This window comes from Chelonoidis abingdonii, chromosome 2, assembly GCF_003597395.2.
Source record: "Chelonoidis abingdonii isolate Lonesome George chromosome 2, CheloAbing_2.0, whole genome shotgun sequence".
In the NCBI taxonomy this organism is placed as follows: domain Eukaryota; kingdom Metazoa; phylum Chordata; order Testudines; family Testudinidae; genus Chelonoidis; species Chelonoidis abingdonii.
Genome location: NC_133770.1, coordinates 121,798,909 through 121,825,051, shown reverse-complemented (window position 1 = coordinate 121,825,051; position 26,143 = coordinate 121,798,909). Strand labels below are relative to the sequence as shown.

General features: G+C 41.9%; 3 protein-coding genes across 7 annotated transcripts in view; 2 read left to right on the top strand and 1 right to left on the bottom strand.

Moving 5' to 3' along the window:
- Positions 1-17,005, top strand: part of ERP44 (endoplasmic reticulum protein 44) — a 127,572-nt gene extending 110,567 nt beyond the window's left edge. Inside the window, exons 11-12 of the mRNA XM_032787140.2 lie at positions 3,368-3,470; positions 16,416-17,005. Of these exons, the coding sequence (XP_032643031.1) occupies positions 3,368-3,470; positions 16,416-16,517 (205 nt within the window). The 3' untranslated portion in view covers positions 16,518-17,005. The remainder of the gene's footprint in view (positions 1-3,367; positions 3,471-16,415) is intronic.
- LOC142046341 (uncharacterized) overlaps positions 1-26,143 on the top strand; it is a 1,049,055-nt gene that overhangs the window by 196,758 nt on the left and 826,154 nt on the right. The window lies entirely within an intron of this gene.
- STX17 (syntaxin 17) overlaps positions 21,007-26,143 on the bottom strand; it is a 99,046-nt gene continuing 93,909 nt past the window's right edge. For all 5 annotated transcript variants that reach the window (XM_032787141.2, XM_032787146.2, XM_032787144.2 and 2 more), the window contains 2 exons: positions 23,999-24,085; positions 21,007-23,275 (listed from right to left, as the gene is read on the bottom strand). In XM_032787141.2, the coding sequence (XP_032643032.1) occupies positions 23,036-23,275; positions 23,999-24,085 (327 nt within the window). In that variant the 3' untranslated portion in view covers positions 21,007-23,035. The remainder of the gene's footprint in view (positions 23,276-23,998; positions 24,086-26,143) is intronic.

The following is a 26,143-nucleotide window of genomic DNA, read 5'->3' as shown; positions in this document are numbered from 1 at the left end:
ATATCTAACTAAACTATTGTTGTATGTAAAATAAATAAGGTTTTTAAAATGTTTAAGAAGCTTCATTTAAAATTAAATTAAAATGTAGAGCCCCCCGGACCGATGGCCAGGACCCAGGCAGTGTGAGTGCTACTGAAAATCAGCTCGCGTGCTGCCTTCAGCACCTGTGCCATAGGTTGCCTACCCCTGTGCTAGATCCTCCTCAGTTGAATAGAGAGAGGTGACTGGCACTAGAGCATCATCTCTGAGGGGCCCACTGTAAAGCCTTTTTTGTAGCCAACTGGGTGAAGGGATTGGGCCCTGGCAGGGCTGATAGTTTATGGAGAGTGGAAGTTTGATGGTGAAAATCCGGATTGTGTTAGGGAAGATTTTGCTGGAGATTTTCAGGGGACTCGCTGCTTGTTGTATTGCTGCTTTCAGTAACATCCACGGTGCTCAGAGTGCCAGTATGAGTACCTCTTTATAAGTTATAAATTGCAATAAATAAATCAACATGAAATTTATGCAAGCAGAATAGTTTTTCCTATGTTATGCCACACCTATCTACCTGCCCTCTATATCACTGTGAGCTTTCATGCATAATGTTGGCAAAAGCCACTGAAGGGCATCTCTCCATCAACAACCCTGCATAGTGAGTGAGCAAACTGTGTGTGACTTGTATCACTGAATTGCTGTCACAAAACCATACTTTTTCGTTAATCACTGTTAGCTTTATCCATATACCTGTTTAGTTTCCTATTTGTTATCTTAGGAGCTGATTTTTATACTGTTTTGAGCAGCATAGAGTATACAGTCTGGGCGTAATGAATAGGAAATAATTTACACCGCAAACTTATTCAACACCTATTCCACACATATCTAAATAAAAGTAAGGGTTCACCACAGGACCCTTTGTCTTGCACAGGCAAGGTTTCTGTTACTCCATAGGTCCAAAATGAAAAGTCATCTGAGGGCTCTCCAGCTAACAGACATGCAATACTGAATGAGACACTTGTACAAACCCTTCTAAAGGGAACTGATGTTTGATGATAAAGTGACTGTCAACTCTGAGCTGGTTTCCTAGAGTTCTGGCACCAGAGGGCAGACCCTCAGCTGATATAAACTCTCATAGCTCTATTGGCTTCAGCAGAACTATGACAATTTAAACCAAAGGATTTGTCCTGATATCTTTAATTTTAGAGACAACTGGAAGAACAGTGAGGATATGATTATCTTCTGTTTGTATTTAATCTGGCCAAAAAATCCAGCTCTTCTTGAGAGTTGTATTCAATGTAACATGTCAAAAAAAAAAAAAAATGGAAATATGTTGCCAAGTGTGGTGACTGGATAGTCATGGTTTGATTTTACTAAAGTGCATGCATACAGCTGCACAGCTAATTTGGATGTGCAGTTGCTATGTTGATGCAAATTATGTATTTATGCATGCAAATGATGTGAATTGAGTCAGCAGTCACTGTAATACTGTGTTCATACACTTGCTTGAGGCCCATTGTACCTATTCAAACTTTAACATCCACCGCAAGCCTTCTTGGAAAGATTATGCAGTGTGTCAGTTCTGGTGCTAGACAAATATAACCCAAATTTAAAAAACAAAAGCACAAAAATTACAGGCATGGCAATTGCCCCAAGTCTGAAGTCACTAGGACCAAATGTGAATGGAATCTGTTAGCTATGATGACCACAGACACTGTGGCTAGCAAGAAATCATTGTATCTGGCAAAACCCTTGGTTGCTTGTACTGTAGACTCCATGGAATGGTGTAAACTAGGGGTTCTCAAACTGGGGGTCGGGACCCCTTAGGGGGTCACAAGGTTCTTACATTGGGGGTCCCAAGCTGTCAGCCTCCACCCCAAACCCCGCTTTGCCTCTACCATTTATAATGGTGTTAAATATATTAAAAAGTGTTTATAATTTATAAGGGGGGGAGTCGCACTCAGAGGTTTGTTATGTGAAAGGGGTCACCATTCAAACGTTTGAGAACCACTGGTGTAAACATTGCAGTCAGGCTTCCTGACCTCTGTGTCTTATTCTGGAACCCCACCATGCAATGTTGCAGCTGAGTTTGGCAGAAATCTGGTGATCATTGTCAGTTTCTCATCCAAATTCCAGCAGATTTATTCATAATGTAATCTGCCTATAATATAATACAAGCCATAGTGCATTTTGATTAATAGTAAAATCCTAAAACTGTTTTTGTTACATTTACTGTTGCAGTCTTATGAATATTTTGTGCAGAGTACCACGTTCACAGCACACACAATTGGTTTTTAACAAAACACTTTGCAAGCAATTTGCATTAGAGTAATAATAGTTTAAATTTAAACACGGCTATATTAGGTTATGTACATAATTATCAGTTATAGCTTTCGTGTGGATTTGTAGTTCACTTCAAACTATTATAAGGTCTTCTTTGTCTTTTCAAAAACACCTTTCTTTCCTCTGCTTCATAGTCTGTATCTGACTAGTAACATCTGCTGCTTGTGTCAACAATCAGTAAGGGTAATGCATTTGTCTGATATAAATGAGAGAAATTGGCAGGTTCATAGACAGTCCCATAGGATAACGGTGAACTTCGGAGACATCTAGATATGTCAGAAGTGACCTTGTGAACAGTTCATGGTTTTTAAAATACAAGGTGAAATCTTAAAGCATCTCAGTAATTTGTAAACCCAGCTGTTCTGTTGGACAGGGTCTGATTTTAGAGAGGAACTGCTCCAAGGGCAAACTGGAAAACTGTCCTTGCCTTTATAATAGTGCTCTTTGGCTATCCAGCCACATCAAATTCTGCTGTCAGGTTTGAAATCATACTGGAATCTGCTGTTTTCTTCTGCAGTATGGGTAGTGCAGAGCTGAATTGAGCATACAATGAAGTTATTGGCTAGGACAACTCTGTGGGAATTATTGAAGGGAAGAAATACTTGCTGTGCACTCAGGAGATAGCAGAAAAGAAGAAAAAAACTGGTAGAATAGTTTAACACACGCATACCATCCAGTTAGCTTTCTACCATAAATTAATCACTTAAAGTGAACATACTGTATCTGATGCACAGGAGAAATGCGGGCTACTCTAAACAATATGGGAAGCAGAAAGCAAGCCCTGAGGAATGGCAGGGACATAGCATGAGAGAATTACTATTTTGTATGCAAGCCTCAGTAGTTAAGATTGTAGGTGTCAGAATTGTAATATTCAGAATAAGTCCAGAAAAATCTGCTTAACCTGCATGGGTAACTTAATTAAAACAAACTGGCATTTTATTAAAACATTTTTTTTCTTATAAAAATATATATATATACACACTTTACTTTTCTGTTGAAGATTGTGTGCTTATTTATCATATGTTCACTGGGGGGGTGTATTTTTTTTCAGAATTCCAGGTAAACTCAAACAATTTGTACTAGATTTACACTCCGGAAAATTGCACAGAGAATTTCATCATGGCCCAGATCCAACTGATGTAGCACCTGGTCAGGTAAGACTTACAGAAAAGAATGCATTTGTATCTGGCTGTTTGGGCAAACCATTTATTCTTTCTCAGCATGAAAACAGGGCTTTTACATTAGCTTGGTGTGTAAGAAATCTGTTTATGGACAATATAGCATGTAGCCATATCTACCTAGCAGTATTTTAAAACACTGCAAGCCAGCACTGATAAATCTCAGAACATACTTAAATTGAGAAAAATCCACATTTTTGTGTTCTTATTGAACAAGAAAAAAAATTGAAATGTTTATTTCTTCATATGGAAACTCTTCTTTTTTAATACCTGTAATATCGCTAGTTTTGTCACTTGAGTTAATTAAACTCTTCTGTGATTTGGAACATTCTGAATGGAACTGGCATTGTTCTGCTGATGTGATGCAATCTGTTCATTTTAACAATTCAGTGATTGAAAATAGTGTGGCTTAAATAAAACCAATTGTTTATGGACTCTTTTACCAGTATTACATGAAGTTGTAAGGAATCTATTTTTACTTTGTCTGAATTCCACGAGTACTTTCTATGAGTAGTAATATAATTTAGGGCTGTCAAACGATTAAAAAAAATAATTCCATTTAATCATGAGATTAAAAAAATTGTAGCAATTAATTGCCATTTTAATTGCATTGTTAAACAACAGAATATCAGTTTACATTTATTATATTTTTTATATTCTACATTTTCAGATATATTGATTTCAATTACAGCACAGAATGCAAAGTGTTCAGTGCTCACTTTATATTATTTTTATTACAAATATTTGCACTGTAAAAAGTTTAAAAAATAGTATTTTTCAGTTCACCTCTTACAAGTACTATAGTGCAATCTCTTTGTTGTGAAAGTGCAATTTATAAATGTAGATTTTTTTTTGATTTTTTTTTTTTTTTTACATAACTGCACTCAAAACCGAATGTAAAACTTTAGAGCCTACAAGTCAAAGCCTAAAGGGGCATACGAATGTTTAGCGTAACATAAATACCTTTCAGTGCTGGCTACAACAGTACCATGAGAATGCTTGTTCTCAATTTCAGGTGACATTGTAAACAAGAAGCGGGCAGTATTATCTCCTGCAAATGTAACCAAACTTGTTTGTCTGAGTGATTGGCTGAACAAGAAGTCATACTGTATGAGGTGAATTGAATTGAGCAAAGCACTCAGTTCTTCAGTCCACTCACTGGGTGAACCTGGGACAAACTCTGCTTCTATTCCAAGCCTCTATCTATACTCACTTAACTGACTTGTCTTTGCCGTTAGGAAAGTTTCAAGAATGTGCTTCTTATGAACTCACTTGGCAGCTGGCACAAGCATAATATTCTTTGGCCATGTACCTGTTAAATCTCATATTAATATTTTGCATCAGAGGATTTCAACACACTTCACAAGCATTAATTAATTAACCCTCACAACACTCTTGTGCGGGATAGAAATACTAAGAAAGTACTGTATGTGGCAGATTTAAGAAGAGAACCCAAATCTGACACACAGACCTGTGCTCTAGCCATGAAACTGTCATTCCTCTTCTAACTAACTAGCTGGACTTAGTATTTTTTAATCTGTTAGGACTTTCTCCTCTGATTTTCTTTCTGCTCTTTCTACATCTCCACTTGTTCTTAGCAGATTGATCTTTTTGAGCTTGGGTTATTTTTATGCAACTGTGCCAATGTGTTTGGCTCAAAGGTAGTGTCGTAGAAGCTCCAGTCTCAAGTTCACCTGAGTTCAGCACACCCCTGTGGTGGTTACACTGTTTCTCACCGCTTGCAATCCTGGAGCATGCTTGGGACTGGCACAAGAACACTGCTACACCAACGGAATCCTCAGCTGCCACTTCAGGGCAGCTTTAAAGTCATTTTTGTGATCCTGTTGTGGCAAAGTGACCTATGTAACACTGAGGATTAAGTCCCAGATGCTCAGCTGAAACATTTGACTGGCTCACTCAAGGCTTTTCCCTTTGAATCCTTTCATGCCATTTTAGGATGAGATTTTACAAGAAGCAGTGGGTGGGAGGGGAAGAGCTTTCAGGCATTTAACACAGGACATGGAAGTTTACATGGACTTTTGCAAGTAGATACCACAGATCAGATTGTTGTACTGAACACTGAAGCCAGGTTTTTCAGTGATGTGCTCATCAGCTCAGAACTCAAGAGGAGACCTTAAAGGAACACCTTGGCCCTGTTATGTAGGAGTTCAGTTTAGATAGTCAAAATGGTTCCTTCTGGTGGTGTCAAGGGATTGCTAGGCTACTGAAGATGCCATATTGCAGATGGAGTAAAATGGAGGTCCTGGCCACTTGTCATTAGATACAATGGTACTTTCTGAAAGTTGGGTTGATGGTCCTGCTTTCCTGAACAAAATGTAACACAAGTACAGTAAGTGCTTCTGCCAGGTGCAGTATAATTTGAAAAGAGGTCTTCATTGTATCTCTGTGGCAATCCAGGGATGCACATTCTAGGCATCTTTTGGCTGGCTTTTCCTTTCAGTCGAGTCTGGGAGCCATGTTAGAAGATATATTTGTTCAGAACCATTGGATGGAAATCCATTTTAATAAAGTTCAGTTCACTACATCTTTTAGACATTACTTCCCTCAAGAATGTGTGTGTGGTATAGGTATCTGGCATCAATCATTTTTGTGTTCATTATTGGATGGATATATAAAATATTTTGGGGGAAATATGTAACTCCATAGATTCTCAAATTTTAAGGCCAGAAGGAACCATTTTGACTGACTAAACTGAACTCGTACATAACACAGGCCATGGAATTTCATGAAGTGATTCCTGCATCCAGCCCCATACGTATGGTTGAACTAGAGCATGTCTTTTAGAAAGACCCATGTTTTTGACTGAGGTTAATTTGGCTTAACTACATTGCTCGGAGATGGGAAAAATCCACACCCCGGAACAGCATAGTCAGGACGACCTAGCCCCCAGCATAGACAGTGGTAGATAACGGAAGAATTCTTCTGTCAGCCTAGCTACTACCTTTTGAGGAAGATGGTATCTGCTCTGATAGGAGAACCCCTCCCATCAGCATACACTGAAGTACTGCAGCCATGCAGCTGTGTCGCTGTAGCATTTCAAATGTAGATAAGCCCTGCAACTCTTAATGATAGAGAATTTACCACATCCCTGAGCTGTTCCAATTGTTTATTTCCCCATGCTATTTAAGGGCTTGTCTACACTTAACGATTAATTTAAATTAAGGTAGGATATGAATTTAAAGCACAATAGCTTTGAAAATAGAATAAGCTAACCCAGAACAAGGCACTCTTTTTCAAGAATAAGTGTCCCCACGTGGAGTTATTCAAGAATAACTCAATGTGTAGACAAACCCTGGAATAATAATAATATAAAAAAAAAACTTCAAGTGATTGCACATGTCCATTCCACTTCCGGTGTGTGCTTGCTTAGTGCACTAGCTTTGGAGATTTTTCACTCAGCAATTCCCATCAAGATAGCATATGTGCCCTCTGCTTACTGGCGCTGCCGTGGGATGGTATAAAGGGAAGAGCTGCCTCCAGTTCCATCTCTGACTGTTGTCAGAGCATTCTGCCTTGCTACTGCAAGTGTTTTCCTCTTTCTCAGTATTTTTACTGTATGTAGTTGGTACTTGTCAATAGTTGATAGTATACAATCTTAGTGTAGTGGGTTTTTTTCTACTAATAGGTTTCCTTTTTTACTACCGTACATTTCTGTTCCTTTCAGTTTTTGGAACCAGTGCCAGGGCTTGCCTTGGTCCCTGCGTTTCAAACTTTACAATGCATGTAAGAAGACAGTTCTGGTCAACAGCCTGCACTATTGGTGCCTGAATTACCTGGAAAAAGGTCACATCAGAGAAAGATGCCAAATCTACAGGAACTTAGCCCAAAAAAGACAGGGAAGTACCTTCTTATGGAGGCAGCCCTGTGCCCACCCTCAGAGGCTTCCCATTCAGGGCAGGCACTGCACAACTCTGCTTTAGTCAGGAGTGTCCCCGCCCCAGGCTGAGTCTGTGCCAATCTCCTTCTCTGGTACCGAAGAAGTAGCATCGGAGGACAGCATCCAGAGACCCATCATCCAGGAAATCAAGGTCCCTGGCACTGAACTCCAGCAATCAAGTTGGGAAGGAGAAAGGAGTACGCATAGTGCTCATGCACTCTCTGGTACAGATACCACCTCGAGAGCTCGTCGACTTCAGCAATTGAGATCAATCTCTAAGTGGAGCACCATCCTGTTGAGCAGTGCCGTCGTCTTTGGCTCAGCAGTAGCAGCAACAGAATCTCCTGGTGCTGTCAACACTTGAGGCATATACCTGCTGAGTGCTGGCGTGACTGGCAGACGAAGAGACGTCTCTCCCGGTACTGATGGACACTCACATGGATTTGCTGGCTACTAGAGTTCTGCCCCCAGTAACGCTGCTATCTCCAGACAATCTGGAACCCACTCATGCAGTGCCATCGAGAGGCAAGCCAGCTTATGATTTCTGTAATGCCAGCCTTCTCTCCGGACTCCCGTCACTACTCCCTGGCACCAAGAGACACTGCAGCTACCTGACTGGATGACTAAAGTTCATTGTCCAACGAGGAAGTCGGATCTTGTGTGTCACAGCCACATCACATAAGCCATTGCTCTTCTTCGAGAGGCTTTAACCTCTGGTATCTAGTGGAGCCTTCCTTTGGTCAGCTAGTAGACATGGTTGGGAAGAAGTTGAGCTCCAGTGCCATATCGATGGCTGTATAGGAACCCATGCGGGTTTCCTCCTGCCTCAAAACTGTCTCTGCACCATCTGCCCTCTACGTCCTCCAATAGATGTTGTGATCCTGCATGGCTGAAGCTGCTCCCAGTACCAGGCCTGGTACTGAACGTGAGCAGTCTGGCTCAGTGAATCCTGCCTTTGGAGGAACTGGTGGAAGCTCCACCTCATCTAGTCTTGGGATCCTCCTCCTCATTGCCCAACGAGGTGGTTATGTCTTGTGTTTCCTCACTGGGGCCCACCAGAACCTTTTGAAGCGGGTACCTTCCTCCCTGGATATCCAGGTGGCAGTGGTTCAGGAGGCCACACACAGATTGGTTCATATCTTGAGATCTGTGGTGCTTTCTCAAGTGGCAGTCCCCATTTGAGGCTATTCTGGAGCCCAAAAAAGTATTTTGGTAAACACCATCTTCGCTGCCTCCTACAGCAAAAAGGTCTGAGTGCGGTATTATGTCCCCTTAGAGGGGATTGAACATTTTTACACCTCATTTGATGGTCTTCACTCAAGGGGAATGTTACCTAGTGGTCAGGGCATAGGCCCTTTGACATGCAGGGGGCAGGATTTGGTGGGGGTAGCCTGGGCTAGAGCTCTGTGCGGATATAAATTGGATATCTGAGGAGTTGCAGGGCTCTACCGGGAATGGCCACAGTGAAAGCAGTGACATGTCAGGCTGTCGCTCACAGGAGCCAGCGCCCTGCGCAGGCAGCTCCTCTAGCATAGCTGTACTGCCCCCAGCCTGCCCACTGGGGCAGGCACAGGCTTAGCAGCAGATCTCCCTGATCACACTAGTCTGGGGGCATGCAAGCCTCTGAGCCTGAGCTCCTGACACCCAGGAGCACTTTAAAGGTGCCCTCCTTAAACCACTTCCTACCACCCCACTATTGTCCAAAGTTCGCAGTCTGTAACAAGACAGTGTGAAGGGGGTCAGCTCACTGCCTGGCACCACTTCACGGTTGGACATGGCATGGCAGCTCTCTCCCTCTTGGGGCAGCAGCTGCATCCTCTCATGCTTGGGTCCTCCAGCCAGGCCGGTTCTAAATCTCTCCCCTTCAGGGGCACTCCCTAAACAAAACATGGGAATCAACACAGATAAACTGGTTAGTAGATGAGAGAGAAAATGTCTCCCTCTCAGGGTCTATCAGAAGTAGGTCTTCCCTTTCCTCAGGGAGGGAACTTCAAGCAGTTGCTGCGAAAGAGATCCTGCCTTCCCTCAGCCCTTCCCTTAAGACCTGCAAAATAATGGTCCTTTTTCTTCCCTGGCCTGCCCATAAGTGAACTGTTCTGCTCCCTTTTAACTCCTCCAGTCTGTGCATCTCTTGTAGGTATGGTGGGCAGGGCTGGCTGAGCCCAGAGCAGCCTTAAAAGTGTGGGGTTTGTATACCTCATCACACCTTCCCAGCCCCAGGGTCTTTGGTCTCAGCTGCTAATACCATGGTCAGTGGGTATCTACCCCAAAATCAAAAGATGCAAAGACGCTTGATCTTTTGGCAGGAAAGCTTATTCAACAGCTGGACTGCAACTCCAGATTTCTAATCAGGAAGCATTGCTGGGATATCATAATTTCTGCCACTGGGCAATGTTTTAGTATTTGTAGAGAAGTTACCAGGGGAGGCCAGACAAGAGCTTCTGGCAAAGGAAAGTTGGTAACCAGGACCTTGCTTCAGGCTGCATTGTATGCTGTTGATTCTGCTGCCAGAGCCATGATATTGGCCATTACAGTGCACAGATGTTTCTGGCTCCAGTCATCGAGTCCTCCTCAGGAGGTCCAACAGATCTTTCAGGGTCTCTCTTTTGAGGGACAGAGGTTTTTTCATAGCAGGCCAATGACGTGCTTCATAACCTTAAAGACTCTAGGGCTATATTCAAGTCTTTGGATATTTATACTCCCCTCCCAAAGAAGCAGCAGCTCTATCCATAGCAGCGTTACCATTTTTATTTTGGTATGTCTCGGCACCAGGACCAATCTAGAAGGAAAGGGAAAAGATTACAGGAGGAGACCACTTCTTCCTTTCTTTTCAGCCACCGTGAGATCGTTATCCAGATAGCCTTGAAACACCAAGCAGTCAGTTTGACGTTCTTGTTGAGAGTCACTTACCAGTTTGTAGTATCAGTTTCTCCTGCCTCTGTTTTTTCCAACACAGTATCTCACTTCCTAAGTGCTTGAAGCCATATCACTATGGCCAGTGGGTCTCAAGCATGATGGAGCTGGGATACACTCTTGAGTTCTTCTATCCTCACCCCTTTCCCTGTCCCTTTTCTGGGACCACTTTAATGAGGAAGTTCTTTGGGAGGTGCAATCTCTCCTCCTATTGGGAGCCATAGAAGAATTTCCTCCTTTTTACAGAGGAGAGAGTTTTTATTCTCACTACTACCTAATTCCAAAAGCAAAAGGACTTCTCAGACCCATTCTGGACTTGCTAGAGCTGAACAAGCACAAAAAGAAAATTGTTTCACATGGTCACTCTGATTATCCCCTCTGAGGACCCTGCTGACTGGTATTCTGCACTCAACTTAAAGGATGAGTGTTTTCACGAGTGGCAATATATGAAAGGCACAGGGAATTCTTCAGATTTATGATCAACGAATCCCACTGTCAGTTTGCAGTTCTGCCATTTGGGCTGTCTGCGACCTCCTGTTTTACAAAGTGCATGGCAAGTGGCTGTGTTCTTGAGAAAATCAGGTGTTTCCATGGCTGGATGACTGGTTGGTGAGAGTCCTTTCGAAGAGCCAAATGATACCCAGCATGGCCAAGATCCAGTCTGCCAGGTTTGTTGATCAGTGAAGAAAAGTCAGTCCTCACCTGTTCAGAGAATAGAGCCTATAGCAGCTCTCTTGGATTCCACAGAAGCCAGGGCGTTCCTCCAGACATTTCATTACACCTGAAGGTCCATCCCACCATGACAGCACAGAATTGCCACAGGCTTGTGGGCCTCATAGCTTTATGTACGTATGTGGTTTGGCATGCCAGGCTGTATTTCACTAAGTTGCAGAGCTGGCTGAGCGTGGTGTATTCCCCAGTTCATCATTCACTGGACACATTGGTTTAAGTGCCCACAGAAGTCTTAGCCTCCTTTGACTGGTGAATGGATCCAACCAACATACTTACGGGAGTACCGCTTTGTTTCCCCACATCCTACTTTGTCTCTGGTTACAGATGCTTCCACCTTAGGTTGGGGAGTTCACCCGTGGATTCTAGAGGCTTCAGGTCTCTGGTGTGGCCAAGATTTGGCTCTCCATATAAATGTAAGAGTTGAGAGCCATTCATCTAGCTTGACATGCTTTCCTCTCCCAAGAAATTTGCTAGTTCTTCTGGTCAACACCACTGTGATGTTCTATGTGAATAGCCAGGGAGGGGCAAGATTGACACTTCTGTGCCAATTGGCAATAGTGTTTTGCATCATCAGCTCAATCCACCTCAGAGCCTCCCACCTGCCATGTGTCCAGAACAGTCTGGCAAACTGAATGAGGAGACCTTTCACCAGTCACTGCGAGTGATCTCAGTCCAGATATGGCCAGATACAATTTTCAAGCTTGGGGTGATTTCTCTCTCCGATACATAGACTTGTTTGCATCCCAGTGCAACAGGAAGTGTCACCAATTTTGTTCATGAGCATGTCACCATCCAGAGACTCTAATGGACACCTTCCCGATGCCCTGGAAAGACAATCTCATGTATGTCTACCCTCTGGTTCCACTCCTATGCAGTGTTAAAAATCAATTAGGGCCATGCTCACATGATCCTCCATAGCACTGGCATGGCCTCGCCAGCATTGGTTTTCCACTCTGGTCAGCTTCTCAACCAGGGTTTCATTACCACCAGAAGCAGATCTGATCTCACAGGACCATGGGCACGTCCTTCATCTTTCAGTTGGATGCTCTATGGCTAACACCACACACACACACAAGAATATCTGTTCAAGCAACGTGCAAAACATCCTCCTAAATAGCAGAAAACTTTCTACTAGATACATGTACTTGTTGAAGTAGAAAAGATTCTCCTGGTCTCAGCAAAAAGTGCTGGTCTGTCTGGGCTCTAATACAACATGTGCTGCACTATGTGTTATACCTGAAGCAGCAAGGTCTTGGCATTAGTTCCATCAGGAACTAGCAGCTATCTCGGTCTTCCATCCTCTGATTGCTAATTGCTTGCTTTTCTGCAGTCCAAAGTCAGTTTTTGATGGGTCTGAACCATCTATATCCCCAAATTAGAGGATCCTGTTCCCTCTTAAATTTAGGTCTGGTATTAGCAAAGCTAAGGCGACAGCCCTTTGAATCGCTGGCTACCTGTTGCTGCATTTTTCAGTGAAGGTTTTTGGTGACAATTACCTCAGCAAGGAGAATAGGAGAACTGAGAATCTGGATATCTGACCCACCATATACAAACATCTACAAGGACAAGTATACTTACACCCTCATCCAAAATTTCAAAGTGGTTTCTGACTTCCACATTAGTCAGGCACTTTACTTACAAACTTCTTTTCTTTCCAAAGTCTCATGCTTATAAGAACGAGGAGACTGACTTCACACATTTGGATGTTAGGAGAGCATTAGTGTATTACTTGGGCAGGACTAAACTGTTTAGGTTATCATCACAACTGTGATTGTGGACAGGATGATGGGCCTTCCGGTCTCATGTCAACAAATCTCGTTGTGCATTTCCTTCTGTATGTTTGTGCTTCTAGCACATTCAACGAGATCACACACAGTCTTTCTCGCTCAAGTGCCTATTCTGGATATTTGTAGAACTGCAGCTTGATCATTGGTACATACCTTTGCATCTCATTAGGCCGTCAACAGTCTAGCGATGATGCCAGATTTGGATCCATAGTCCTTCCATCATTATTCAGGTAGACTTCGATCTCACCTCAGGATTGAACTGCTTTGTCAGTCACCTGAAGTGGAACTGACGTGTGCAGCACATCTCAAAGACCAATAGTTACGGAACAGATTAGTAAGCATTTTTTTCCAGTTTGAAATTTGCTGACCTCAAATTCCAGCCACTGGATCTTGTTATGCCTTCAGCTGCTAGATCAATGAGCCATCTCGTATGAGACATCTTCTGACACTAGAATTTATAGCCACGTAATTTAGACACACATCTGGCCTCTTATTGTTGTCATCTCTGAGCACCTTCCTTGCACACAATAATATCTGTCTGCAGTTAATAAAGCAAAACTCTTTTTAAAAAGAAGACAAAAAGATATGCCTCCTCACTAAAAGATGCTGGTGTCATTTTCTGCCTCTTACATTTTTATTCATTGTGGAAATCTGAAGTCTTTTAATGCCATTTCCATTCTGGTGAATTTATTTTGAGATTAAGTCTGAAGTTTATTCTTGATAACTCACCACTGCTTTTATCCTCAAATCATGTGAAAACACATTATTTTTCCACTTTATTGAAGGCAGTGGACCTTAAAGTTCCACATGCAGAAATGTAAGGACTTCTGATAAATAATCTGTCTTTTATCATGGTGACTTACGAGAGAAGGCAACTAAAACATCTTTTTACTACTACAAAAATGCTCCAGTACATAATCTGATGTCTGAAATGCCAGCTTCCAGTGGGATTACAAGCATTTCTAGGTTTCAAGTTATTTGGCTCTCCAAGAGCAAAGTTGTTTCAGGGCAAATGTACAACTATTAATGTGCTGTGGTTTTTGTTTTTTTTTAAAAAAAACGACTGAGGCAGGGCTCTTGAGAGGAAATTTTGATTGATGAATTGTTCATTATAGTCTGTACTTCCTGTTTGGATTAATGACTATTACAGCATTAAAGCAAGTTTAGTAATCAGTAAATGAGATCTGTTGCTCTTTCACTCCCCAATTCTCTGTCCTGTAGTTGCTTGCCATTAGTATTTTGATTATAATGGAAGAATCTGTACTCAAAAAGTCAAATGTGTAAGTATCTAGATGAAAGGATTGGTGCTAAAACTGTTATTGAGCTATACGAGATGATGTACAGAATGCAGATTCAAGGCACAATCCTGTATTTTATCATAAAATACAAATCCAGCCTGTGTATATTTGTGTATAAACCAACCATTTGTAGCTGGGTTTAAGGTATTTGCTTATACACAAGTCAGTCCACCTGGGACACCCGACTCCCCAGGTGGGAGAAGAAAATTGTAGCAAGTTCCACCTGGCTTGTTGTGTAGCTCTGCATGGTATATGGATAAACTGCCTGGGGGGGTTGGCATACTAGATGGGGCTTGCTTCTGCAGCTTCCCAGCCGCTTCTGCAACTTACCAGGTCCTGCCTGCTCTATAAACCTCTCTGCTATCCAGAGATTAATCACTAGTTACAAACAATGAGTGGACATACATATCTACAAATACTTACGTGCAGAAAATATTTTGCATAAATTATTACAGTGCAATGTTGTTATTGGGAAATCAAGTCTCAAAAGTTACAATCTCCTGAAAATTTAACTAGGTCACGCTGTCCCTCCTATATGTTCCCCCACAAAATAAGTTCATTTAGAAAAAAGGTTATTTGGGTGTATTTCCTGTCTATGCAATCGCTGAAAACCAAGGAAGCCACCAGTAAAGGCAACATGAATACTCTTGGGGGAATTCTGCACAGAGCCAGCCCTGCTCCCTAGAATAGCTGCCTACTTTCATTGCCTCCCTCTGGTCTTCCTTCCCCATGCCATCAGAAAACATGTATGAGTATGTACATGTGTCCAACTGGTATACATTACATAACCTTTCATACAGATGTGTGTGTGTGAGAGACACAAACGCTGCTTACCATTTGTCTTTCTCTGTGTACAGGTAGCTTTTGAATTGTCTGTATAGTTTGTGTTGTATACATTTTTAATAAAAACCTTTTGCAGTTGTTTGAAATTTGTCAGTGACAGTCTGACTTATTGGCAGACAGAAGAGTCTCCAGTGGATTTGGCGCAGCCGGTAGCTAAACATGTTTTTAGGACTAAGGGTCACTCTTGCCGTTATTTGTCATAACTGAAAACTTACACAGCAGCAGGTAGCCAACACACAAGACTCTTCTCCATAAGCAGCTACACGTTTTTTGTGGCTAAACAGATGGGTTAGGTGTAGATTCTGGTGGAGAAGGTTTTATCAATCAGAGAAGTGCAGCTGGAGATAAAATTTTGTCCATCATCTCTGCATTTCTGTGACACAGCTCTGAGGATCCCCCTCACTCAACCCACTTAAACATTAAAAAAAAAATTCCTAGGAAATTAATATTCAGACAGCTTTGTTCGAACTTTGCTTTTGTTACTGCTTGTGTGGGAATCAGCTAAGAAATCAAAAGTTAAGCCACCTACCAGTACATACCTTCTGCTCCTACTCAGAACAACACACGTCACTATTACTACAACTGCTGCACATGTACACATCCTTAACTCTGTCCCCCTCTGGATGCCAGCCTTCTGACACCTCTTTTACCAAACTCCCCGTTCCCAGCACACCAATGTCCAGATCTAAATGTTCTTATCTTAATCATGTGCTTCACAGACCTTACTATGGAGCAAGGTATCTTCAGGTATCTTCCTTCCCATTTTACAGACAAGGTAACTGAGGATCTGAGCGTGCACAGTATTTGGCACCTCTGGGAATGGAACATGGGTCACCAATGTGATGGAGTCAAGTCTCATTCACTTAGCCACACCACCTCCCAGACGAGGACAAATCAATGTGTAAAATGGGACTGTTGCAACATAACCAGCTCTGCAGAGTACTGAGAAACAAATTAATTACATGATCACATGCTGTTTGCTTTATAGGATGGTTGTGTGGTTAAGGTACTTGTCTCCTACTTCCCAATAGAAAAATAATCATACTATTCAGTAATGCTAATGTGTGTTGAAGTTTGAGATCAGAGTTAAGGTTTTGCATTTAGTGTGCTGGTGAGAAATGTGAGAGTACTGTTACTGTACACACTGGAGATGATTGGGTCTTAGGATGACCAGAATCTGTCTAGGCTCATGTGTGGTGGTGATGTATTAAAGGAAGAACTGTTAACTAGGTATTTCCTTGATGTTAAGGGTCTGTGTGGATGGGCCTTCCCCTTTTAAGCAACCTTAAGTGTTTTTTTTCAAACCACGTTATTTCTCTGAGTATATAAAGGAAATTCATTCCATCCAGTTCAAGAAACTTAGTTTGTTTGTTTTTAGTCTCATTTCTCATAAGCAATAATCTTAGAGTATCTTTACTCAATGAAAACATCCTTTTGTGTTCTTTTTCAGCCAATTCAAGATTTAGCAAGCAGCCCACCAGAGAGTTCGTTCCAGAAACTAGCACCCAGTGAACATAGGTACACCTTATTGAGAGAAAAAGATGAACTTTAAAAACTTGAAATAATCTTGCAAGCCTTTCAGACAGCAGCATTGACTTCTGTGTGGTGGAAATAGTAACCCTATATTTTCATAATTCTGTGTATTTTTATTTGGGATAAACCAAAAAAAAACAAAAAACTTCTCCCCGGGCTTGTAAATACATGTGTTTGGTGGGTCATTCTGTACAGCATCTTTCAAAAGTTATGTTCCTAATGCTAGAGTAAAATATCAGAAACCCGTCTAGACTTTTGATCTAACTATTCTGTAAAACTTCTATAATCCAAATGAAGGTATCAGTGCCAGAGACATGCTGTTAACTTGCACTATCCCATTAAATAGGACTTTTGGGTTGTTTTCTGTGTAATCAGGTAGTATGTGCTTTTATTTTCTTCCTCTCCATGTGAATAGTTATGCTGGTACTCATTTTTTTTGTCACATTCTTCTCATCAAAAGGGCATATTCTGGATACCTGGGGGGGAATAAATTAAAGTTTTACAGAATCTTGTGTGGTATTTTACGGTACAGATGAAACTTGCATGAGTGAACAAGCATGACTGTTAAAAGTATCATGTGGGAAAATTAAGATTAATGATATGTCTATATTGCAACTTCTCTTATGATACTGAGCCCTTAATGCTGTTGCACATAAAAAGCTAAGATAAAAGAACATCTTAACGTTGCAAAATCACGCACTCAAAAGTTAAGAAAGGCCAGAATTAAGGTTGCCCATGCAGTCTTAATAGTCTTGAATTACATGATCACATACTATTTTTTTCTACTGAACCCTGCCTCACTCATTGCACAGGATGGATAGTGTTCAATTAATGAGCCTCTAGTCAGTATTTTGTTTAATCCCCATTGTCCAGTCTGGCACAAGGCCATACTTACTGCCTACTCTATAATCCCTACTCTGAAGCCAGAATTATTTTTCTTCTCAGAGGCTTTTCTGTGGTATTCATCAATAGTATCTGAAAGCTTCCCAAAGCTTATTTTCACAATATCCGTGTAGGATGAAGAGATAATATCCCCATTTTATAGATGGAGCACTGAGACCCAGGGGTTAAGGTCAAGGATCTTATCATGTGGGGTGCCCGTTTTGACATACAGCACCTGATTTTTGAGAGATTTGGCATTATGTAGCACTTCATATGTTCAAAGCAGAGCTCCCATTGGCTGTAGCTGTTGAAGGTGCAGCACTTCTGCAAATCAGACTCCAGGATCTCAAATCAGGCACCCAGAAAATAAAGAACACCCAGTTAATGAACTTTTCACAAGTGGTCACTAAGTGACTTGCCTAGCATCACACAGGAACTCTGTGGTACACTCCAGGAGAAAATAGCCAATAGTCTAGAGGTTAGGGTACTCAGCTGGGAGGTGGAAGATTAGGGTTCAAATCCCTGTTTTGGAGCAAGACATGACTCCCAGGTGGGTGCCCTAAACATAGGTTCCCTGGCTATGATCAGTGTCTCTCTGGTTTTTCACAAGCAAGGGCTGCCCTTGTTTAGGTGCCGAACTCCAGGAAAAGGTTTGTGGCTGTGAATCTCTGAGAGAGGTGCATAAGTCCTTTTTGGGATCTGGGCCCTGAGACCTTGCCATAGTCCTATAAATTTCCTGTTGACTTAGGTGGTTCCCTCCTCAGCGGGCCTTCTGTGGCCACCTTTCTTGGGTCCCTAACTTGCCCCATACAGTGTAGGGGACTGGGGGCCCTAACTTGGGGCTGTGCTTTTCCCTGGGCAGCAGGGCACCTAGGAATTAAGTGGTGTAATGCCTAAGGTCCCCTCTTGGAATGTAGCCCTTACTTCCTAATGCCAGGCTGTTACTGGTTGACTTATGAGATTTACTTTTAGCCCACCTAATGTAACAGTGAATGTTTCTTTAGAAATCTGTACCTATTTTGAACCCCACTGAGCTCTTGGGCTCAGTGGCAGTCAGTTCCACAGGTGAATTATGCACTCTCTCTAAGAGGGCAAAAAGTGTTCTTCTATCAATCAGTTCTAAGCTGATTTGCCTGTCAGGTTACTTGAATGTTCCTTTAGTCTTGTATTAGTCAGGGTAAATAGGAGCTGCCAATTTACCTGTTCTGTAGTATTTTATATCCCTCATGTTTCTTCTCTAAACAGCCCTACTCTTTTCAATACCTCCTCAAATGGAAGTTTTTCTCTTCAGCTAATAATTTTCATTGTCAGTTTGATCCCTTTTTGTCTGATATTTTAGATGAGTCACCAAAACTGAACACCATATTCCACCTAAACGGCATCCTGTTGATTTACAGAATGGCATTTTAATATTTTTCTCTCATTTGTGCAGCTTATAATTTTCTGTACCAGTTGCCTAGTTCCACTTTAGTTAAGTTTCTTTGGAATAAGTTCTGCTTTTCCCTAAACTCACTCACCACGGATGCCTCACCTCATAAATTTAAACCACTCCTCTTTATGCTACCACCTCAAAAAACTTTGGAACTTCCAAAGTTAGCTGTTGAGCAGACCCTGTATTTCTCCAGTGCACTTCAGTGAGCACTTCCCCAGCAGTCCTGACCCTAAATTTTTTCCTAATCTAAATGTAATTTTCAGGCCCTCCTCTACCTTTCTCTGCGATTATTACTGATGATATGTAGCATGAGTACAAACTCTTGCCTACCCCTGGAAGTTTTGTGAGATCCTTCCCCTCCCTTGTAGTGAAGTCATCAAATGCTTCTCCTGGTTGCCACAGCCCTAGATATCACTACTGCTAACTAAATACTCTGTCCCCTGGCTTCTGCTTTGGTATCACCATCTCCTTTGTGAGGAATAGTACAGATGGTCAGAGAGTAAGATCCTAGCTGGGGGGAAATCTACCCTCCATTGACGGTTTCCACCATGTTCCAGTATGTTTTCTCTATATAGTGGTTCTGGTCCTGTGCTACTGGCTGGGAGCTGCTTTACTGAGGTATGAGGCACATGAGCTACCTGCACTAAGTATATGCATGTGTCACTTCAGTATATAGCAACCATGTAGTCTGACATCCTCTGCACAGTAAACAGAGTAGCCCAAACCCTTGTGAATGTGGTTGAGTACTTTTTTTTTTTTTTTAACCGTTGTTGGCAATGCTGCTGCTGTTACACTTTGGTTATGGTAGCACCCATGACGTGTGGCATTTTCTAGCCAAAGACGAAGCAGGGAGCCTGCCTTCAAGAGCTCCTAACCCCAAGGACAGACACTCAGTGTTAAGGAGAAGGGGAAACAACACTGTCTGTACACATCAATTACATGGTCTATAAGCAACGTTGCACCTGTTGCTCTTCAGTGGATAGTTGAACATGGAGGTGGCTGAGCACCAGTAACGTGCATAGAAGGCACCACATAGGTGATACTAGTTATGCACACTTCTGAATTTCAACATTAATGTACAGCATAAATATAGCGCATATTGTGGTGAGCCTCTATGCAGATGCACAATGTGATGAAAAACACTTCAGGCACTGTGTGCATCCACCATTACATTTCAGTGGTTTAGATACTTTCCTCAGGTGAGGACAATAGCAAATGATACTTTCCTCATTCAACAAAAGTGTGTTTTAAATATTAATACACAGACTATTGTTTTGCATTATTAAAATAATTACTTGAAAACAGTAGTAATCCATTAGCTGCTGTAAAGGAAATACAGAATGCCACTCTAAATAAAAATAATGCCACTCTTCAGAAAATGAAGGCAAAAACGCTTATTTAGTCTGGGGGGAAGGGCCTGGCTTGTATTCTAGATATTTCTTAGTGTCCATGGAAAATTAAATGTTTGTTTGGCTACTGCAGGGAGCCCACATTTTTCCTTCTACGCAAATAAACTTTTTTCCCCCCCCCCGAAGTCAATGTTTATAATCCAATAGTGTTGCAGGTTTAACAGTATTCTAAGTTCTGCATACATACAAAATATAATGACAAGACAGTTTGTTTACTGCATTTTTCTGCTTCTAAAAATATGAATAATTTTGGCCATAAAGTGAGAACCTATTAAACTGAGTTTGTATGCAACAGTAAAATCAATAGCGTGGTGCAAAAAGACTACAGTTCTATTGCTACAGGCTGTTACGGTCCTATCACACCTTCATCAAATTTTCATCCCATGTAAAATAGTATGTAGTGGTTCCATAGTGTACGGAAGGAAAGTATGTGTGTCCCATGACAGTCCTACAACAAACAATGGCTTTTAGTTAATTTAGGAAAAGTTTAAAGGTAAAGAGTATTAGATAAGGGAGGAAACAGCCTAGTGTAACAGTTATTACAAGTCCACCAGCAGTGTTTACAGTCACAGGTCATGCATTTAAAGAAAGTATTTGTGTCATGAGCAATGAGCTAGATGACTCAGGAGGTCCTTTCCCCTCTGTCTGGTTCTATAGATGGAGGCACTTAAGCTTCTACTATGCAGTTTTGTCAATTTATATTTTAGTGATTACTTGTGAAAACCATTCTTGTGTACACAAGCTCAGGGAAGCAAAGTCTTACTTAAGAGACATCTGAACAGCTGCACATTTGGGTTCACATTTTTATTTTACATGTAATTAATAAATTATGTAATTAAGAAAAATACCCTATACAGGAAACTTGTGCTCAAACGAACAGTTGCTTACAACCAAAACCCATAATCCCACCATTAAAAGACAATTATTTCCACAGACTGTGCCAAATCCTGGGTTGCAGCGGAGCTCCATTTTTGTTGTTGTTAAATGTGATGCAGTGGCAATTCCCTGCTGGGCTACCGAACACCAAGCAACATTGTGTAATAAAACTCTACTTAAGTAACCATTTTTTTTTAGAGGTTTATTTTGTACAGTCAAAAAGGTCTCAGGAAAATGAGATCATTGAGATCTTAAACGGCATAGCCTGTGTTTTCTCACAAGGCTCTAACAGCAGTGCTGGAACGGGGATGGGAATGGCAAACACAGATTGCCACTACTGACTATCAAGGGCTGGGTGAAATTAAAAACTTGTTAAAAGCCATATATTTAAAGATGGGAGGTGCAGAGAGGTCCAAGTAAAAATCAAGCAAACAGGATAAATGAACAGCAGATCTCCAGAGGAAGACAGTATCACAGGCTAGAAAAATAGCTAACTACCCATACTGGCAGCTGTGAGCAAGAATGCTAGAGAGAACACCAGCAAACCTTGAGTCCTGGAGGAATGCTATGCTGAGCTAAAAGTCTACTAAGAGTAAAGAATTACTGCCTGGCAGAAGTGATCCAGTGGAAACTGAAGAAAGAACTAAACAGCTGTGTGGCTGGAGAGAGCAAGAAGCGTACCTGACCAGGCCATACATAAGCATTAAGTGAACGCACCACATCTGAACTATGTAAACATTACTGAAACTGTGATCACTTAATGATGTCACCACTTGACAAGTTACTGGTGAGTTCATCAGGATTGCCAGCTTCACAGTCCTTTGTCTTCCAGATGTGATGGTTGTAGGTCACAAAGTGACACTAAATCCCCACTACAGCTTTGCTGAATAGGTGGAATGGAAATAAAGGACTGACGAGTTGACATTGCTATAAACAGCAGTCAATGTCTTTGCTGAATGATCTTCTGTCCTGTCTCACCACTGTTTTGATGGAGGCAGGCTGTGAACAAGACATGGAGGAAAAACGGAGAAGAGCACCTGAGCAAGGTGCTTCTTAAACAGGCGGAGGGGTTAACCCCACAAAGCAGCTTTCAAAGCCAGGCTGGGAAGAGAACAGTCAAGGAATGCTACCTCTCCTAGCACAAACAATCCCCTGGAGTGTTTTTTTTTGTTTTGTTTTTGGCTGTTTGAAGAGGGAGAGAAGGACCTGGATTTTGGGGGTGAGGGGAGCTGAATTTGAAAGACGGATAAAAAAAAGAAAAAAATGACTTTTCTTTAAAAAGAGCAGAGTGAATTTAGTGCTCTAGAAAGGGAGGGCAGCAGCACCACTATTCTGGTTGAGTTCGATAATGCAAGCAGGTGCTGGGTTTACTTAAGCTTTCACCACAGCTGAAACAATGCAATTTAACCTTAACCCTCAGGCCCCATTGCCAGTCTGTGCATCTGTTTAGGCGAGCAAAGACAGCCACACCAGACTGTATGGGGACTTGGGCATACAAACAAATGAAGAGTAAAACCAGGTCATTTTTAACATTTGACCAGAACCAAAATGTGACGTTTAAAAGACAGGAGTACTAATAGTGTACTAATCTTTGAAATCACTTAATAAAAGTGCTCCAGACCTTAGGACCCCTCAGTTTTTCTAGTAAGAATGCTTCAAAGCCTTTTATTATTTGTTCTGGATTCTCAGCTAAACCCACTCCAGTATCATCATACAAAATAAGGGGTGAATTTGGCACACAACCCATTATTCATTAGGGCTGCATATTTCTTGATGATGAAAATATATTCCTTACGGCTTTCAAAATTACAAGACTGACAGCACTTATCTCACCTTCCACTTCACCCCTCAACAAACTTATGTTCAAAGTGAAGATTGCATATCTGTTGTCATCACTGGAACTATTACTTCCAGTCTTAGTCATACTGAAATCTTACTTCAGCTGGATTTTTTGTCACTTTGGCTAGGGAGGTCTGGACAGCTGGAAGAGAGCTCCTCAATCATTTTCTGTTTTCTTCTCTGTATCAATTTTCCACCTGTGAAGCCCAATACCCCACCACCAAGTGCAGCTGCAATTCCTGCCACTTTGAAGCCTGCGAGGAGACCAATAGGACCCCCCACCACTCCACCGATGAGTGCACCTGCCACAGGCAAAGCTGCCAGCTTATATTTTGCAGCCTGTAAAAAAAAAAAATCTGCTTAAAACACACACCTGTGGTGATGTGCATTTTCCCCTCATTACTCTTGGCAATACACCCCTAATTCTTGGTTCATAAATAAACCTTGCAAATTACATTTTTTTAAAAATACACTATTCCACAGTAAGAGAGAATGTGCTCTAACTGCTTCAAACTTGAGCTATCCCATATGTGTAGTAGGAAAACATCATTTTAATTGCTATTGGCTGATAATATTTGCAACATAATATTCCACTGTCTGGCCTACATAATTAAAACAAATGTAAGAACTGTAATTTGCCCGGAAGCTTTCCAGTAACGCGCTGATGCTATATTTGTGGGTTGTTAACAACTATCAGTGATATAAATGTGGCTTAGTATCACAGCAGCATGTGTCCCAGGTATCCTTTCATTTCACACTCATTTGACCCTTATGAGCCAATCGTTTAACACTCTGCTGCCTGGTTTTGCAGGTATTCCATTGAAAGAAGCAGCAGAACAGCCTTATAATGAGGCTTTAGGCCAGAGAAATTCTTTTCTGGCAGACTGAATGTAATAGAACATTACAAGAAATTGATTTTTTTCACTACCTATGTGTCATTTCTTCTTTATTTTCTTAATTGCTGGTTCCCTCAGCATTAAAAACGGCAGATCAATTGGGTTAATACAGAAGATTGCTGGGAGGCAGAGTACCATTGATTCACCAGCGGGAATAGATCCCTACCTTCCCCAAGTTTTTGGTTCCCTCTTCAACATTCACAGCAGCACTGTTGACATGGTCTTCAATCCTGTCAATCTTCTCCTGCTGAGACTAGATGCAAAGGAATTATGAGTGAAGTTACCTGCTGGGAAGCAGCAGTAAGCCAATACACACTATTTTAATGCCTGTAATCAGGGCCCCACAGCAGCTTTCATCTGCTACACACTGTAGCCATGCAGCCTTAATGGTAGTTCATTAATAGCATCTGATAAACCAAGCTGAAAGTACAAAACCACTTACAAAAAGAAATTTAACTATTAGGTAATAAAATGGAGTGCTGTTATACAGAGTATTGATACGGTTAAAGAAAGAGCAAACTAAAATGTATTCTTATTTAATCTACTGTTATATGAATGGATGAATTTGCATTTTAGGGAAAAATCCAATAAATCCAAACAAGCATTTATGCTTCATGCCGAGTTTCATACTCAAAACAATTCCTTTTCTAATGAGAGGGTACAAGACATTGTATGACACGCAACATTTCATTGATGGATTAAAGAAATCCCAAAAGCCATGTTTTACCTATGAAACTATATTACGTTAACGTAACCCTACAGATCTGATCTCACGACTTTGCTGAAAACACTGAAATTGCACATCCATCCTATGCTTTATGATTGTTTAACTTATGCAAAAATGCTCCACTTTTCCCAGTCAGTCACACTCTTACTGCGAGCCCCCTTGAGCTTTTGGTGAGCAGCCTCCCTCAGCTGCTATTTGGAAATGAGATACTTCTTCCCCTCATTTGTAAACCACAGCAGGACCCCAGCCTCATTCCGTCACAAAGCACAATGGGCTGTCCAGCATACGGTTTAAAATGTTCTGAATTTAAGATCTTTGTTCAGAACGAGCTTTGTTTTACTCTTTCTAGCGCAATGGCTGAGCCCAATTCTGTCAGACGTGGGGTAATGAATGTCTGTGGCAAACACCCATGCCCTTTCCAGCCTCCGTAGTACTAGACCCCACAGAAATTCATTTTTCTTAATTACGGTTTAACTAAACAGCAGGTACAGGAATGGGTAATTCTTACAACATATGACATAATAAGCCATGTGTATAATGGGAATTGATGGTCTTGTGATTAAGTGGGAATCAGGCGCCGAGTTTATAGTCCAAGCTCTGCCACAGACTTCGAGACCCTGGGAAACTTCTGTGACCTGGTATGTCTACACTACGAAATTAGGTCAATTTAGTAGAAGTTGATGTTGTAGAAATCAGTTTGATACAGTCGATTGTGTGTGTCCCCACTAAGTGCATTAAGTCGGTGGTGTGCGTCCACAGTACAGAGGCTAGAATTTCGGAACATTGCACTGTGGTATCTATCCCACAGTTCCCACAATCTCCGCCGCCCACTGGAATTCTGGGTTGATCTCCTAATGCCTGATGGGGCAAAAACATTGTCACGGGTGGTTCTGGGTACATGTCGTCAGCCCCCCCCCCCGTGAAAGCAACAGCAAAAAATCATTTCTCGCCTCTTTTCCTGGGTTACCTGTGCAGATGACATACCACGGCAAGCACTGAGCCCACTCTCAGCTCACTGTCACCACATGTCTCCTGGGTGCTGCTGGCAGACGCGGTACTGCAGTGCTACATAACAGCATCCCCTTGCCTTGCCTTGCGCATGGCAGATGGTGCAATACGACTGCTAACCATCGTCTTTGTCCCATGGGTGCTCCTGGTCAACCTCGATTAGGTTGGTCGGGGTTGCCTGGGCAGACATGGGTGCTCCTGGCCGGCCTTGGAAAGGCCAGTTGGGGGTGCCTGGACAAAAATGGGAATGACTCCAGGTCATTGTCTTCTTGAAGTTTTGTCTAATGGAGATTCAGTCCTGCCTGGAATATCATGGCAACTGGAGGCTTCTGCCTCAGGCTGCTCTCCCAGTCAGCAGCACTGTGTGGTCACACCTACCCTAGCCTACTCCTTGCTCCCATGGCTCATGAAGCCTGGATGGTGGTAAGGAGCAGTTCAGCTATAAGCTGAGCTAGTCCATAATGGTGGTAGAATGTGCCTTTGGATGTTTAAAACCTCGCTGGTGCTGTTGCTGACTAGGTTAGACCTCAGCACAACCAATATTCCCATTGTTATTGATGCTTGCTGTGTGCTCCA